The sequence below is a fragment of the Lactuca sativa genome, chromosome 8, assembly GCF_002870075.4.
Source record: "Lactuca sativa cultivar Salinas chromosome 8, Lsat_Salinas_v11, whole genome shotgun sequence".
Lineage (NCBI taxonomy): Eukaryota > Viridiplantae > Streptophyta > Magnoliopsida > Asterales > Asteraceae > Lactuca > Lactuca sativa.
In genome coordinates this window covers 669,428-682,739 of record NC_056630.2, presented here as the reverse complement: position 1 = coordinate 682,739, position 13,312 = coordinate 669,428, and the positions used below count along the sequence as shown (strand labels likewise).

The 13,312-nt window shown below is 35.5% G+C and overlaps 1 protein-coding gene across 1 annotated transcript in view; it reads left to right on the top strand.

The window, feature by feature from the left end:
* LOC111915138 (alpha-dioxygenase 2) overlaps nucleotides 1-8,364 on the top strand; it is a 67,041-nt gene extending 58,677 nt beyond the window's left edge. Inside the window, exons 3-10 of the mRNA XM_023910815.2 lie at nucleotides 4,843-4,992; nucleotides 5,141-5,274; nucleotides 5,369-5,582; nucleotides 6,632-6,777; nucleotides 6,965-7,192; nucleotides 7,322-7,524; nucleotides 7,601-7,844; nucleotides 7,918-8,364. Coding sequence (XP_023766583.1) covers nucleotides 4,843-4,992; nucleotides 5,141-5,274; nucleotides 5,369-5,582; nucleotides 6,632-6,777; nucleotides 6,965-7,192; nucleotides 7,322-7,524; nucleotides 7,601-7,844; nucleotides 7,918-8,140 — 1,542 coding nt within the window. The 3' untranslated portion in view covers nucleotides 8,141-8,364. The remainder of the gene's footprint in view (nucleotides 1-4,842; nucleotides 4,993-5,140; nucleotides 5,275-5,368; nucleotides 5,583-6,631; nucleotides 6,778-6,964; nucleotides 7,193-7,321; nucleotides 7,525-7,600; nucleotides 7,845-7,917) is intronic.
* Nucleotides 8,365-13,312: the final 4,948 nt, after the last annotated feature.

Below are 13,312 nucleotides of genomic sequence, written 5' to 3'. Positions count from 1 at the left end.
AACGACAACCGGACAAAGTAAATCCAGCTCACCAAGATGAGTCCCACTCATAACTCTCGACATGAAAAATGGCATATAATAACCCTTGATAATATAAACCAGGCAATAACAGAGAACTAAACCAAAGATAATGCTTACTCATTCCAGTACCTTATTCCAAAACACACACACACACACACACACACACATATATATATATATATATATATATATATATATATATATATATATATATATATATATATATATATATATATATATATATATATATAAAATAGGGCATGAAGAAAAAAAAGACAGCGTACCTGCGATAGCATCTGATGAAACTCTGGCCTCGCTTGACTGACACTACAATGCTCGACTTCTTGATGTCGGGGCTCTTTCCATACTCTCACGACTGTCATTTATCCTCAAATTAATTGGGGCAAGCGCACTCATTGGTCCACCCCTCAACTTCGGACAATTGGTCTTCTTGTGGCCCACCTAGTTGCAGTGAAAAACACATCGGAACTGATCTGTTGGGGTAATCCCTACTAAAATGACCCATCTATACACAACTAAGGCATCCCAGTCATGTCTCCCAACATCCTCCCTTATGGTTCCTCCCATACTTGGCACAACGGCCCCGACCCTGATGGCCTCCCAGATGTGAATCCTGAGTCTTTGGCCTCTTCACCTGGCCTACTGCAATCTGAGTCTGTTGCGGCCTCCTCTTCCTGAGGTGCTCCAAATCGATATCCCGCTCTCGAACTCTAGCAATAATATCATCCAGGTCACACCCCGACAAACTCACAAACTCCCTGATGTCATCCTTCAACATATCATGATACTTTACCTTTATCATCCCCTTGTCCGCTGCATACTGTGGAACCAACAAAGCTCTCTTTCTCCCAGAACTTGGCAGTGATCACTGCCACAGTCTCATAACGAAAAACGTCCAAGCGCTCATCCAAAATCTCCAGGATACCTTCCTTGACCGTACCAAAAATCATAAGAGTCTGCTCCAAAATATCGTGGGTGATCTCTGACGAGATGAAATCCCGCATCCGCTTATCCATCGTTTCAGTACCTGCACTTGAGCCTGAACCAGAACTTGAACATCATCCATGTGTGCTCACCACCATAATGGAAACAATCGTATACACGACCAGAACATGCCCAAGAATCCTCATCCAACAGGCTTCCCAGACTCTCCGTGACTCTCCTCGATTCGAGTGTGGATCCTGTGCTTTCTATAGTACGGCCCAATACTACCTTTCACACTTATCCATACTCTCCTCAAGAATCATCTTGAATCCTCTAGGTCACCTTCTCAAACTGGTACTCCACATACTCACTAAACAATGCATCCGAACCCGCTAAACACTTCCTAGGCTCTCCTAGGTTCCTCATTCCCACCCTGCCATCAGCTGTTGAAGAACTCCCACTAACATCAGCTAACCACTTCATGAATAAACCACATGCAACAAAGCTTAGATAATCCTTCGAATAAAAGACTCATCCCTATAATGGTTGGACTCAAACGAAAGTAGCATAATATGGCCAAATCCATCACTTTGAGATTATTTAACGTTAGCCACATGTGACTTAACATATTTACATAATGGTTAGCTCACATTACTTACGAGTCCCACAAAGCACAAAGCAAGCAACATTCGTGTAGTAACACTCCAAACCACAAGCCAAACAGAGGACATCTCAACTCACCTACCACCAATAAATATTTCGAATTTAACACATCATTCAATTCCTCTTAGGCTACAAAGCAACACATCTCTGGCCAATCCATACAACGCCCTCTCAATGAAATGATCTAAGCATTAATTTCCTTCCTAGGTTTTCCTAGGGCTACACCACACTACTCCCCGCCATCAGTTGTAGAAGGAACTCCCTCTAACACCCTTTAACTAGCTCCTGTATACAATTACATATCACCAAAACCAGATAATTCTTCGAATGAGAGGTCTTACACTACAATGGTTGGACTCAAACAAGAGTTGCGCAACATAGTTAAAACCTAACCATCTAAAATTATCTAGTCTTCAACAATGTGTAACTTAGCATATTCACTTACTAGTTAACTGATGTTAGTGAAAAAAAAACTCCTAGAAAGCACTATCAATCAACATTAGGGCAGCAAGTAATTGGAGATCAAGAATAACCTAAACATAACATCCTATCACTGACTGATCAATACTACCATGCAAGTCAACAAGCTCATACATCGGACATACAAAGGCATCTCTCCTAGATCATTAGCCCTAATCTAGCATGAAATTCTCATAACATATAAGTATATAACCTAACAAACATGTATGGGTATTCTGGGAATCATTTACTTGAGCTCAGCTGATTGCACGCACCATACCCCTTTATTTTATTAGAAAATCCTTTGATAAAATGTTTATTTTATGAAAAATTCACCACCCTCAATTTGAGTTCAGGCACACCCGAGAGTGTTCCTGAATCCCTCAAACCAAGGCTCCGATACCAACTTGTAATGTCCCAAAAATATAGACCAAAAATTTTGAATTTTAATTTAATAAAACTGTAATCCAAAACATCATCATAAGCCAAAGTGGAACAAAGTATATCAAATACATCCTGAAACATCAGAGAAATCATAAAATGCGTAACAAAGTGGTGTGTGCACTGCAATCATCCCAGACTCTTTCCTTTTGAACCAGAAGAACCTGAAACATAAACTGGAAATCATAAGCACGAAGCTTAGTGAGTTTCCGAAAATGCCACATACCTTACATATCAAACATATAATGGGCCTGCCCGGTATCGGGCCCCACCCAGCCTCGCCCGGTAGACATATATGTCAGTCATCAGGCCCCGCCTTGCATCGGGCCCCGCCCGGTAAACATACAAACACATAAACACATGCATAAATCACAAAGATAAATGCAAATAACAAAGATAAATAGCATACAATACAATCATCATGCCCTGCCCGATACACATAAAACACATAACACATACAATAGTCATGCAGACAACAAACATACTAAGCATAAAAAACCATGAGCCGGCATTGGTGCCTTCGACCCGCTAAACATAATGACGAAACTCTCTTGAAGCAGTTAACACATAGTAAAGCCATTGGAGTAGTTGAAAGACTGCCCATCTCCCTGAAAACGTACATCCCATATTAATCATCTATACTTAGCTCGTAACACAAGTATCACTTAATAATACTTCATAATATTTTCCTTATTCACAATTATTATTTTTATAACAAGCGGTTCGTACATAATTATGTGTTTCAATTATTAGGTTAAGCTTGTCTGTCTCTTTGACCAGTAGAATAACCTAGTCTTTAGATAAGGCACATTAATTATAATTAATCAACTCGTTAAATAATAAAATCCATGTTTTGTTATCTAATATTACCCAATAGCTATCAAATAGATATTATCTTAATCCACACAACTTAATTAGTCAGTAAACTTATCTTATAAATAATTAAACCACAACCTAACTTCACAATATTTCCATGTTTTTGAAATCTTAATGATCATGCAATTAAATTTAATTAGCCCATAAAACCTTGCCTCCATCATATTAACATTCATTTTAACCCAATAAGCCCAATTTTATTAGTCAGACCTTTATGTAGCCCACTAAGTCAAACCTAATTTCAAAAGTAGGAAAGAGAGTCAAACAGCCATATACTCCTAACATGGATGTCAAACATGAGCTTCTTCATCTCGTAATCGGAATCCTCCTTCCACTCCGGGACCGGAGATATCAGCTTTTCCGACGACATCAGCTCCTCCTTTGATGCCTTCTCACTAGAGACGTTATCCTCTCCGGTAACAACGAAATAATCCGAGCACTCCGCCTGATGTGGGGTCATTAGATGCGTATCTCAAAAACGTGAAAGATCAATGGAAATCACCCCGCTCCAATGGTTCTCCTAACTGTTTTTATTCTTTTTTTTTTTGGAAACGGCAACTGTTTTTATTCGAATACTTAGCTTGATTACTTGATAGCGGACCAGAAATGATGGTTGCATCCCTTCTAAATAACTTGATGATAAACCCATTCGAACATGTCAGAAACGATGACCTTGAACCCGAAATTAGCACTTAGCATGGAGCCCTTAGTTTTTCTCTCTCTCTCGTTGCTTCCAGCGATAGCTGAGGTCGGCGGTGAAACACGGCTATGGTAGCCTTACCCTTCCTCTCAAGGTTTCATTAATTGTGCGGCGCACCCTCCTAACCCTAGCTCTAATTACAATAGTATATATAAGAAATTGTGGTTGGACATCAGATTGCTTTCAAGAAGACGTGCTTCTCGCACAATACAAAAAGAGAAGGAAGCACCGGTTCCTATCGGGTAGCTGGGAGGAAGGAAAAATAGAAACCACGACCTGGCAGTTATGGTCCCTCGGGTTTAGCCTTATGACAAAAAGAAACATCTCATCAAAACTGATTTCTTGAAAATTACAGTTTAAACCCTACGCTTATATGTTTAATTTCTACTTAGTAGATATTGTTTTACTTTATTTATTATCAATATTAAATATCAAAATCTATTAGATTTGTATTTTAAGATTTATTATTTTATTATTTATTTCACTTAGCCTTCTAATTTATATAGACACCATTTTAATACGCTAAACTCTTTTTTTTTAATATAAAAATAAATAAACAAATAAATAAAAATGACAAAAAAATAGGGCATTACTCATATAATATTTTTTTTGCTCGCCAATGATCTTTAACCAAAGCTTACACCGATCACATGTTAATATTTTGTTTCTAGAAAATCTTCCCCAAAATCTGTTAACATTTGCATATTCAAGATTATTGAAGTGGTACAAATCTCAAGTTGCTAGATCCTCATCCATCAGTGGTGGCCACAAAGCTACTGGAAAGAAGGCAATTTAGAGACTGCGGAAAGCAATTCAACATGATAGCTTGCTCTTGGTTACAGTTCATGATTCATGATTGGATTGATCATATGGAGGACACCCATCAGGTCCCATTTATCGGATTGATAACAACGATATTTTAAATTACTTCTCCATCATTCTACTTCAAAAAATCTTGTTAATCATATCGGAAAATTGTATTCTACACATCAAAGTCCAACTCACGTTTTCTGATCAACAATGCCCATGTGACAGATTGAAATTGTAGCTCCTGCGGAGGTTGTCGGTCAATGTCCCTTGAAGTCGTTCAAGTTCTATCAAACCAAAGAAATTTCGACAGTATCGCTTCAACCTAACACTGGTTTCATTAATAGACGGACACCATGGTGGTAAGTGGGCCATATGTGAATGATTTATGGTTTGACTCTATGCAAGTCAAATCACATAAAGCTTATGTTATATCTTAGGAACTGATTTGAGCAGGGATGGAAGTGTTATTTATGGAAATGACGAAGCGGGTATGCGAAAGGTAAGAGCCTACAAAGACGGGAAGTTAAAGATTTCGAGAGATGGACTTCTTGAACATGATGACATATGGATTCCTATATCGGGCGATATACGAAATTGTTGGGCTGGTTTCTCCTTGTTGCAAGCTTTATTTGTCAAAGAGCATAATGCTATTTCTGATATGCTCAAGGTAAGTGCATCATATATATATATATATATATATATATATATATATATATATATATATATATATATATATATATATATATATATATATATATATATATATATATATATATATATATATATAGGTTAAAATGTTTTCAGTATCTATTGTGTGCATCTATGATTGATTCTGTACCAATCATTTTAGTTATTTTAAGAAAGTAATTAATGCATATTACATGTTGAAGATATAATGGATATTAATTACATCTTCAACATTTAATATGCATTAATTACATTCTTAAAATAACTAAAATGATTGGTCTAGATTGATCATACATGCACACAATAGATAGTGAAAACATTTGAACCTAAGTCTATATATATATATATATATATATATATATATATATATATATATATATATATATATATATATATATGACTCGGTTATAATGTGGATTGACAACTATCGTGTGGACAATGTTATTTTATGAGAATTACATATAGAATATGTTGTTTTGTAATGTGAATACGTTCAACTTCACACAACTCATTTTCATGCATTTTCACTAATTCTTATTCATTTTTGTTCTCATGCATCGTTTTTTCACTCATTTTCATTCTTACAAAATACGAGTCAATAAACATTCTGACAGAATGAAAATAATAATAAAAAGTATATATATAATAACCTTATAGACGACTTAATTAGTGAGATTGTGTGATAATGACAATAGTTATATAAGTTTAAACGTATTCATATTATCAAACAACATATTTTCTTGGTCATTCTCACAAAATAGCACTGTCCATACATCCACACAATAGTTGTCAATACACATTCGAACCTAGCTCTCTCCCTCTCTCTCTGTACACACACACACACACACACACACACACACACACACATATATATATATATATATATATATATATATATATATATATATATATATATATATATATATATATAACCATCTTGTTTTTCAAAACGGGTATTCAAGAAACTCGGTTAGTAGCATTGGTCCAAAATAGGGTTTCTCCTTGAGTTTTTGACAATCTTGTTTGCAGGAGCATTATCCAGAATTTGATGACGAGAAGCTCTACCAACATGCAAGATTAGTAACCTCAACAATTATTGCCAAGATCCACACCATTGATTGGACTGTTGAACTCCTTAAGACTAATACCCTATTAGCAGCAATGAGAATCAATTGGTAAGCGAGCAGGTCACAAAACAAAACTGACACAAATGAAGGATGCAAGTGTAAAACTTCATTATGTTTCTATATTTTGTTCTAGAATTTGAAAGGATAAATTTTTTAACAGTGAACAACATCATTTTTGGTACAAGTGTGCTTGATCAAAAACAATTTACACTGATCATTTATAGGTTTATTGTAGGTATGGCATTTTTGGGAAGAAAGTGAAGGATCTGTTTGGGAATATATTCGGAGCTGAACTAAGTGGATTAGTGGGTCTTAAAAGGCCACAAGATCATGGGGTCCCTTATTCTTTGACAGAGGAGTTTGTAAGCGTCTACAGAATGCACACAACATTGCCTGACAAAATATTTCTCCGAGACATTAATGATATTTCAAATCACAAATCAGCCCCACCAATCCAAGAAGAGTACTAATCTTTCTGTGCTATATATATATATATATATATATATATATATATATATATATATACACACTCATGTGATTTTTTGAGCCACTTGTAAATAATATTGCTTAAAGGTTTATATAATATTTATAGGGTGAATATGAAGGATATGATTGGGAAAGAAGGAGAAAGAAGATTGTCTAAAATTGGTATGGAGAAGATGTTGGTATCCATGGGTCACCAATCTTGTGGAGCAGTCACATTATGGAATTATCCATTGTGGATGAGAAACCTTGTGGCTCATGATATCAATGGTGAAGAGAGAACAGATCTAGTGGACATGGCTTCCATAGAAAGTATGTACCCATAGAATTCTTTACCATTTATATATATGATCTAACTTTAACATATATATGCTAATGACATGAACAGTCTATAGAGATAGAGAAAGGAAGGTTCCTCGTTACAATGAGTTTAGGAGGAACTTGCTAATGATTCCTATTAGAAAATGGGAAGATATGACTGATGATGAAGAGGTTATTGAAGCGCTCTATGAAATATATGGAGATGATGTTGAGAAGCTTGATCTACTGGTGGGGATACATGCAGAGAAAAAGATACAAGGTTTTGCCATTAGTGAGACTGCTTTCTTCATCTTCATACTAATTGCTTCAAGGTGATGCCCTTTTTCTTGAAATTGGTTAGCTAGTCATATGTTTCGTGATATTGATATTTAACCGTGGTTACAGGAGGCTTGAAGCAGATCGCTTCTTTACCACTAATTTTAACCCACAAACGTACACTGAGAAAGGACTACAGTGGATCAATAAGACTGAAAGCCTAAAATGCGTTATTGACAGACATTTCCCTAATATGTCAAAAACTTGGATGAGATGCTCAAGTGCATTTTCTGTGTGGGACTCAGATCCTAATCCTCCTAATTATGTACCCTTGTATTGGCGCTTAGCCTGATTGTAATAGTTTAACTTCATCATGTTTCATAAACTTTAGTGTAGAAAAAGATAATATATGTGGGTACATAGCAAAATTTTCCTCTTTGTTGAGGCAAACAGTCTGGACTCTAGAAGCCATGTTTGGTTCAAATCGATATGTTGTAGAAGATGAAGGGTCTATATGGACAAATTCGGAGAATATTTGTATTAAATATTTGAATGGCATTATATATGGTTTGAATATTTGGAATTTGAATTCATTTTATCTATTAAATTGAGAAATTCATAATCCAAAAATCCAAAGAACAGTTTCATATATCTTTATTTTTAGTTTTTAATACCATGGATATATATTTCTAGAATGTCTTGAGTCTTGCAATGGAGGGATTTCATTCCTCCCAATCTACATGTGATGTAGGTGTCACATTTCTCAAATCTTACGTACAAGTTACAACCATCCCATCCTAAACACTCAGAAATCCGTCCTCTCAACCAACACATTTTGGTATAAATATACAAACAGAACTTACAACTAAGTGACCAACCATCCTTCTACCCTTAGAATCTAAAACTCATTCAATTAAATTGTAATTTGGTTTATTCGGATCAATTTTCAATTTACCTCGAACGATCTTTTGATCTATACTTTAAAAATTAAAAATAAATCTATTTATTATTGGGAAAAAATGATTAAAAGGCAAAATCTCATATGAATTTTGGTTGGATATATAGAGAGAGATGTGGGCTTGGTAAGAAATTTTAGTTTTAAGTAGTCTATGGGCTCTAAAGTCCCAACAATTTATTTATATTTTTTTCCATTGATATAATAGAGGTTGGAAATCTGATTCCTATAAATTATTTTTTGTGGTGTCACATATGGAAAAATTTTCTCTGAAAATCCCTATGGAGGCTGGATTTGCCATGTAAATGAGCTCGAACCTGGGGTGCTCGTTGAAATATTGCGAGTAGGTTTTCGCTTAATTCGTTTATCGTTTCCAAAAAATTAAATGGAGGCACACATGATTTATAGGTTCAGGTTAATTTGAGACCATGCTAATTTTGTGAGACCGTGAGACGCAATCTAAAAATAATTTTAAAATGCAAAATAAAAGAAAAAATCCAAAATTCTTTTTTTAATTATTATTTTCGTCATTTTACTTACCTAAAAAAATAAAAAATAATAAAATAAAATAAAATAAAATAATAAAAATTACCGTTTTTTTTCAAAAAATACGTGAAATAGTCTAAAAGAGTATTACACTGTAAATATTCTAATTTGATTTTTAGAATGTTAGAATATTTTTTATTATTCTACTAAATTTGTCAAATATATAACATATTCTAATATTCTACTAGAATATGTAAAAAAGGGTAAATTTTTTATTTTTTTATTTTTTTTTGGAAAAATATAAAAAACAAATATAACATTTACAAAAAAAATTCAAAAATTTTCAATTATTTTTCAATTTAGAATGTTTTTTTATTTACAAAATTATTAGCTATGATTACGTCTCACGGTTTCACAAAATTAGGCCGTCACATATGAACCTAACTATATATATATATATATATATATATATATATATATATATATATATATATATATATATATATATATATATATATATATATATATTGTAACGCTCGTGTTTCGAGACTAAGCATTGATGCGATGATGTAATAGTCTAGGTCAACCATTGTAACTCATTTTAAGGTAATAAAGATGAATTACTTGAATATTATGCGAATTATGTGCTTTTGTGTGCTTATTACTTGATTATAGTAATATAATAAATAAAGGACAAAAATAAGCGTCAAAATTAAAATGTGAGATAAACCTGATATCTTTACACAAAGTTGTAGTGGTTGTGACAAGGATTTCGGACATATAAGGAGCGCCGAAATCCGAGTTATAATGAAGAAGTTATGACCCGTCGAAGTTTCGCGACGGAACCGGCGCGACACCAGGAAGACGTATATAGTGAATTTATGATAGAATACTTTTTAGCCTTAGTGATCTAAACAAAAGTTTTAGTATATGTTAAACCGAGAATATACAAAAAAAGAACGCCCAAACCTGACTTTGTATGAGGAAGTTATGAATTTTCTAATATTTGGCATAGCAGTGCACGACCCGAAACTCGGATTTTAGATCGAGCGGTTTTTGGCCAACACGACCTAAATGAGAGTTGAAGATCTCATTAATAGGAACTCAACGATAAAAAGACAGACGAAAACTGATTCCGTATGAAGAAGTTATGAATTTTACGCAATCATCTAACAGTATACACTTCTCATACTGTTAAATTTAAAATCGGTCGAGAATTAGCCGATGGAGTCAAAAGGAAAGTTGTAGATCCTGTCTTTACCTACGTGTGGATATGAAGAACGTAAAAAACGGAGCTCGTATGCGAACGTTATGAATTTTTAAAGATTGGTTGTTTTACCTGATGTGTTCGGCGCCACGTGTCAGCATCAGGCGAAGCCTTGGAGCCTACGCAAAGCTCACGACGTGAGCACCCTTTCTTACGATGTGAATCAGCCCAGATAGCCTATAAATAGAGGCGTAAATCACCGCCAAAACACACACCTTTCATACCCTTTCTCTCCCATTACCCCCAAAACCCCTCTTTCATTCCCTAGTACTTCCTAAGTGCTAGAAGCGAGTCCTGGAGAGCCTGAAGGCTCCAAGAAAAAGAGTTTTTTGGTTTGAAACTCTGCCCACGCAGCGTCCGGTTTTCAAGCAAACTTACCGGTTTCGTCAAAGAAGGTTATTTATAGAAGCCGGGTGCTGTCCGAATCACTCCGTATCAGGTGAGTGAATAGTCACTTTCATCTTACACATAGATATGAAGTATTTGATGGGTTTTAGCCATAAGAACTTTCCTATGTGCGCATGCAAAACCCTAATGCTTGGATCTAGGCTTTCTAATAAAACATGCTTTGAACCCAAGACTTCTAATGGCTAATTAGGTTAAATAACAACATTGAAACAGATCTAGAACCATACCTTTGAGTTCCTTGTTGATCTTGTGGTCTTGGAGCTTCTAGAGTCACAAATGTCACTCCTCTAATGGCTTACAAACACCAACAGCAAGAAAGATGATTTAGGAGAGAGAAGAGGGGAGGAAATCGGCCAGGGTTCTCTTACTTTAGGAGAGGTGCCGATTCCCCTTGCCCATGGGGTCTATTTATACTTGTAGACTCCTTAAGGGTTACAACCTAAACCCTAATTGGATAATCTTCTCTTAAGGCTATCCAAATCCATTCCATAGATAACTCCTTGGACGATTTTGAAGCTATCCTAGCTTCTAGAATCCGTCCCTATTATATCTACATGGATTTACAGTCTAAAGTTTAACTATCAAACAATTGACAGTTTATACCCCTTTATTTAATTAATCTCTTTAAGTCACCAAATTAATTCCAATTAATTCTATGACTTATATTAATCAAATAACAATATATTATTCTTTATATTATTCTCATAATATACTAATAATATTTACTCTCTCTTAGTAAATCATCCTATCAAGTTGCTATGGTGAAGGCAACCCAAAATGACCATGCACAACCGGGTCAAATACTTGCCTAATATAGTTGCAGCCTTAGACACTATTCCAACAGTCTCCCACTTGGATAAGTCTAGTAACTATATGCACAAGTACAATTTGGTTTGCAATCGTAGCTCTCAAAGACGCTGTCAAACTCTGATCTAATCAATCTTGTCCTTTAGATAAGGGATCGTACAGTCCTCTGTTAGATATCATGCTGACAATCCTATGGAATAGTTAGTCAAGCATTTAGGTTTATCGATCTCTGATTTATTTGACATAGAACTTAATCGAACACATCAATTCAGTTCTGACCGGGCCCGGCACATAAGTCAAAACAAATCATCGAGCGGCCGAGATATCACTTTTACCTCCTTAGATAAAAGTTACAGATAAACTTCGACTTATATGCATTTACTTATTCATTAACCAACGATACACAACAATGCGTTTTATAACACCGAGTTACTAATGCGTTTTCGCATTATCAATGTACAACCAATTAACAAATAACAAACCATATATCTAGGTTTTAAGACTATATGATATTATCGTCTTGCGATCACCCTTTTATATCATATTCCATAAGGTGATTCCAGCAAGCGCAGGTTTGTTCCAATGCTCAAAACTAGTTCATAAGCACTCATGAACGTTGCAGCAACCCTTTGCTATGTCTAAAACCATTTAGACAATCTACACACCAATTCATGACAATCTTCATTCATATCTACTTCCAACATATGAACGATTGTGGGCAATTTGAACAATTCTATTATTCCTAATAATTTCAATTATTCTGGAAGTCAAAACATGCAAAGTGAAACAATAGCTAAACAATTAACATAAGATAGTAACATTACTCATAAATAAAACTCATTTATTTAATCATCAAATGTTAATTACATTTATCTATTACACGTTTCTAATACTATCTAATCTATGCTAATATCATCCTTCAGCCCAATACTCCTAGCATGCTGCAAGTGCTTAACCCTACTCAGTCCCTTCGTAAGCGGATCTGCTGGGTTATCTTCTGATGATATCCTCTTCACTACGAGTTGTCCTTCTTCTACACGATGTCTGATGAAGTTATATTTTCTGTCGATATGTCTTGATCTACCATGATCCCTCGGTTCCTTGGTCAAGGCAACCGCTCCTTCGTTATCACAGAAAATCTCCATGGGCTCCTTTATGGCAGGTACAACTCCAAGATCACCGATGAAGTTCTTCAGCCATATTGCCTCCTTCGACGCTTCGCTCGCTGCAATGTACTCTGATTCGCACGTTGAATCAGCTACGGTTTCCTGCTTGGAAATTTTCCATGTCACTGCTCCTCCATTTAAGGTAAAGACCCAGCCCGACTGCGAACGGTAGTTGTCCTCGCACCTTCAAGTCATCACTCCCTCCGAGGACTAAGAACCATTCCTTCGTCCTCCGAAGGTACTTAAGGATATTCTTCACCGCAATCCAATGTGCTCTGCGAGGATTCCCTTGATATCTGCTAACCATGCTCAAAGCGAAGGCTACATCACGGCGAGTACAAGTCATAACGTACATGATTGAGCCAACTGCGGAAGCGTATGGTACTCGGCTCATTTCTGCTATTTCAGCTTCGGTACTCGGACTTTGAGTCTTAC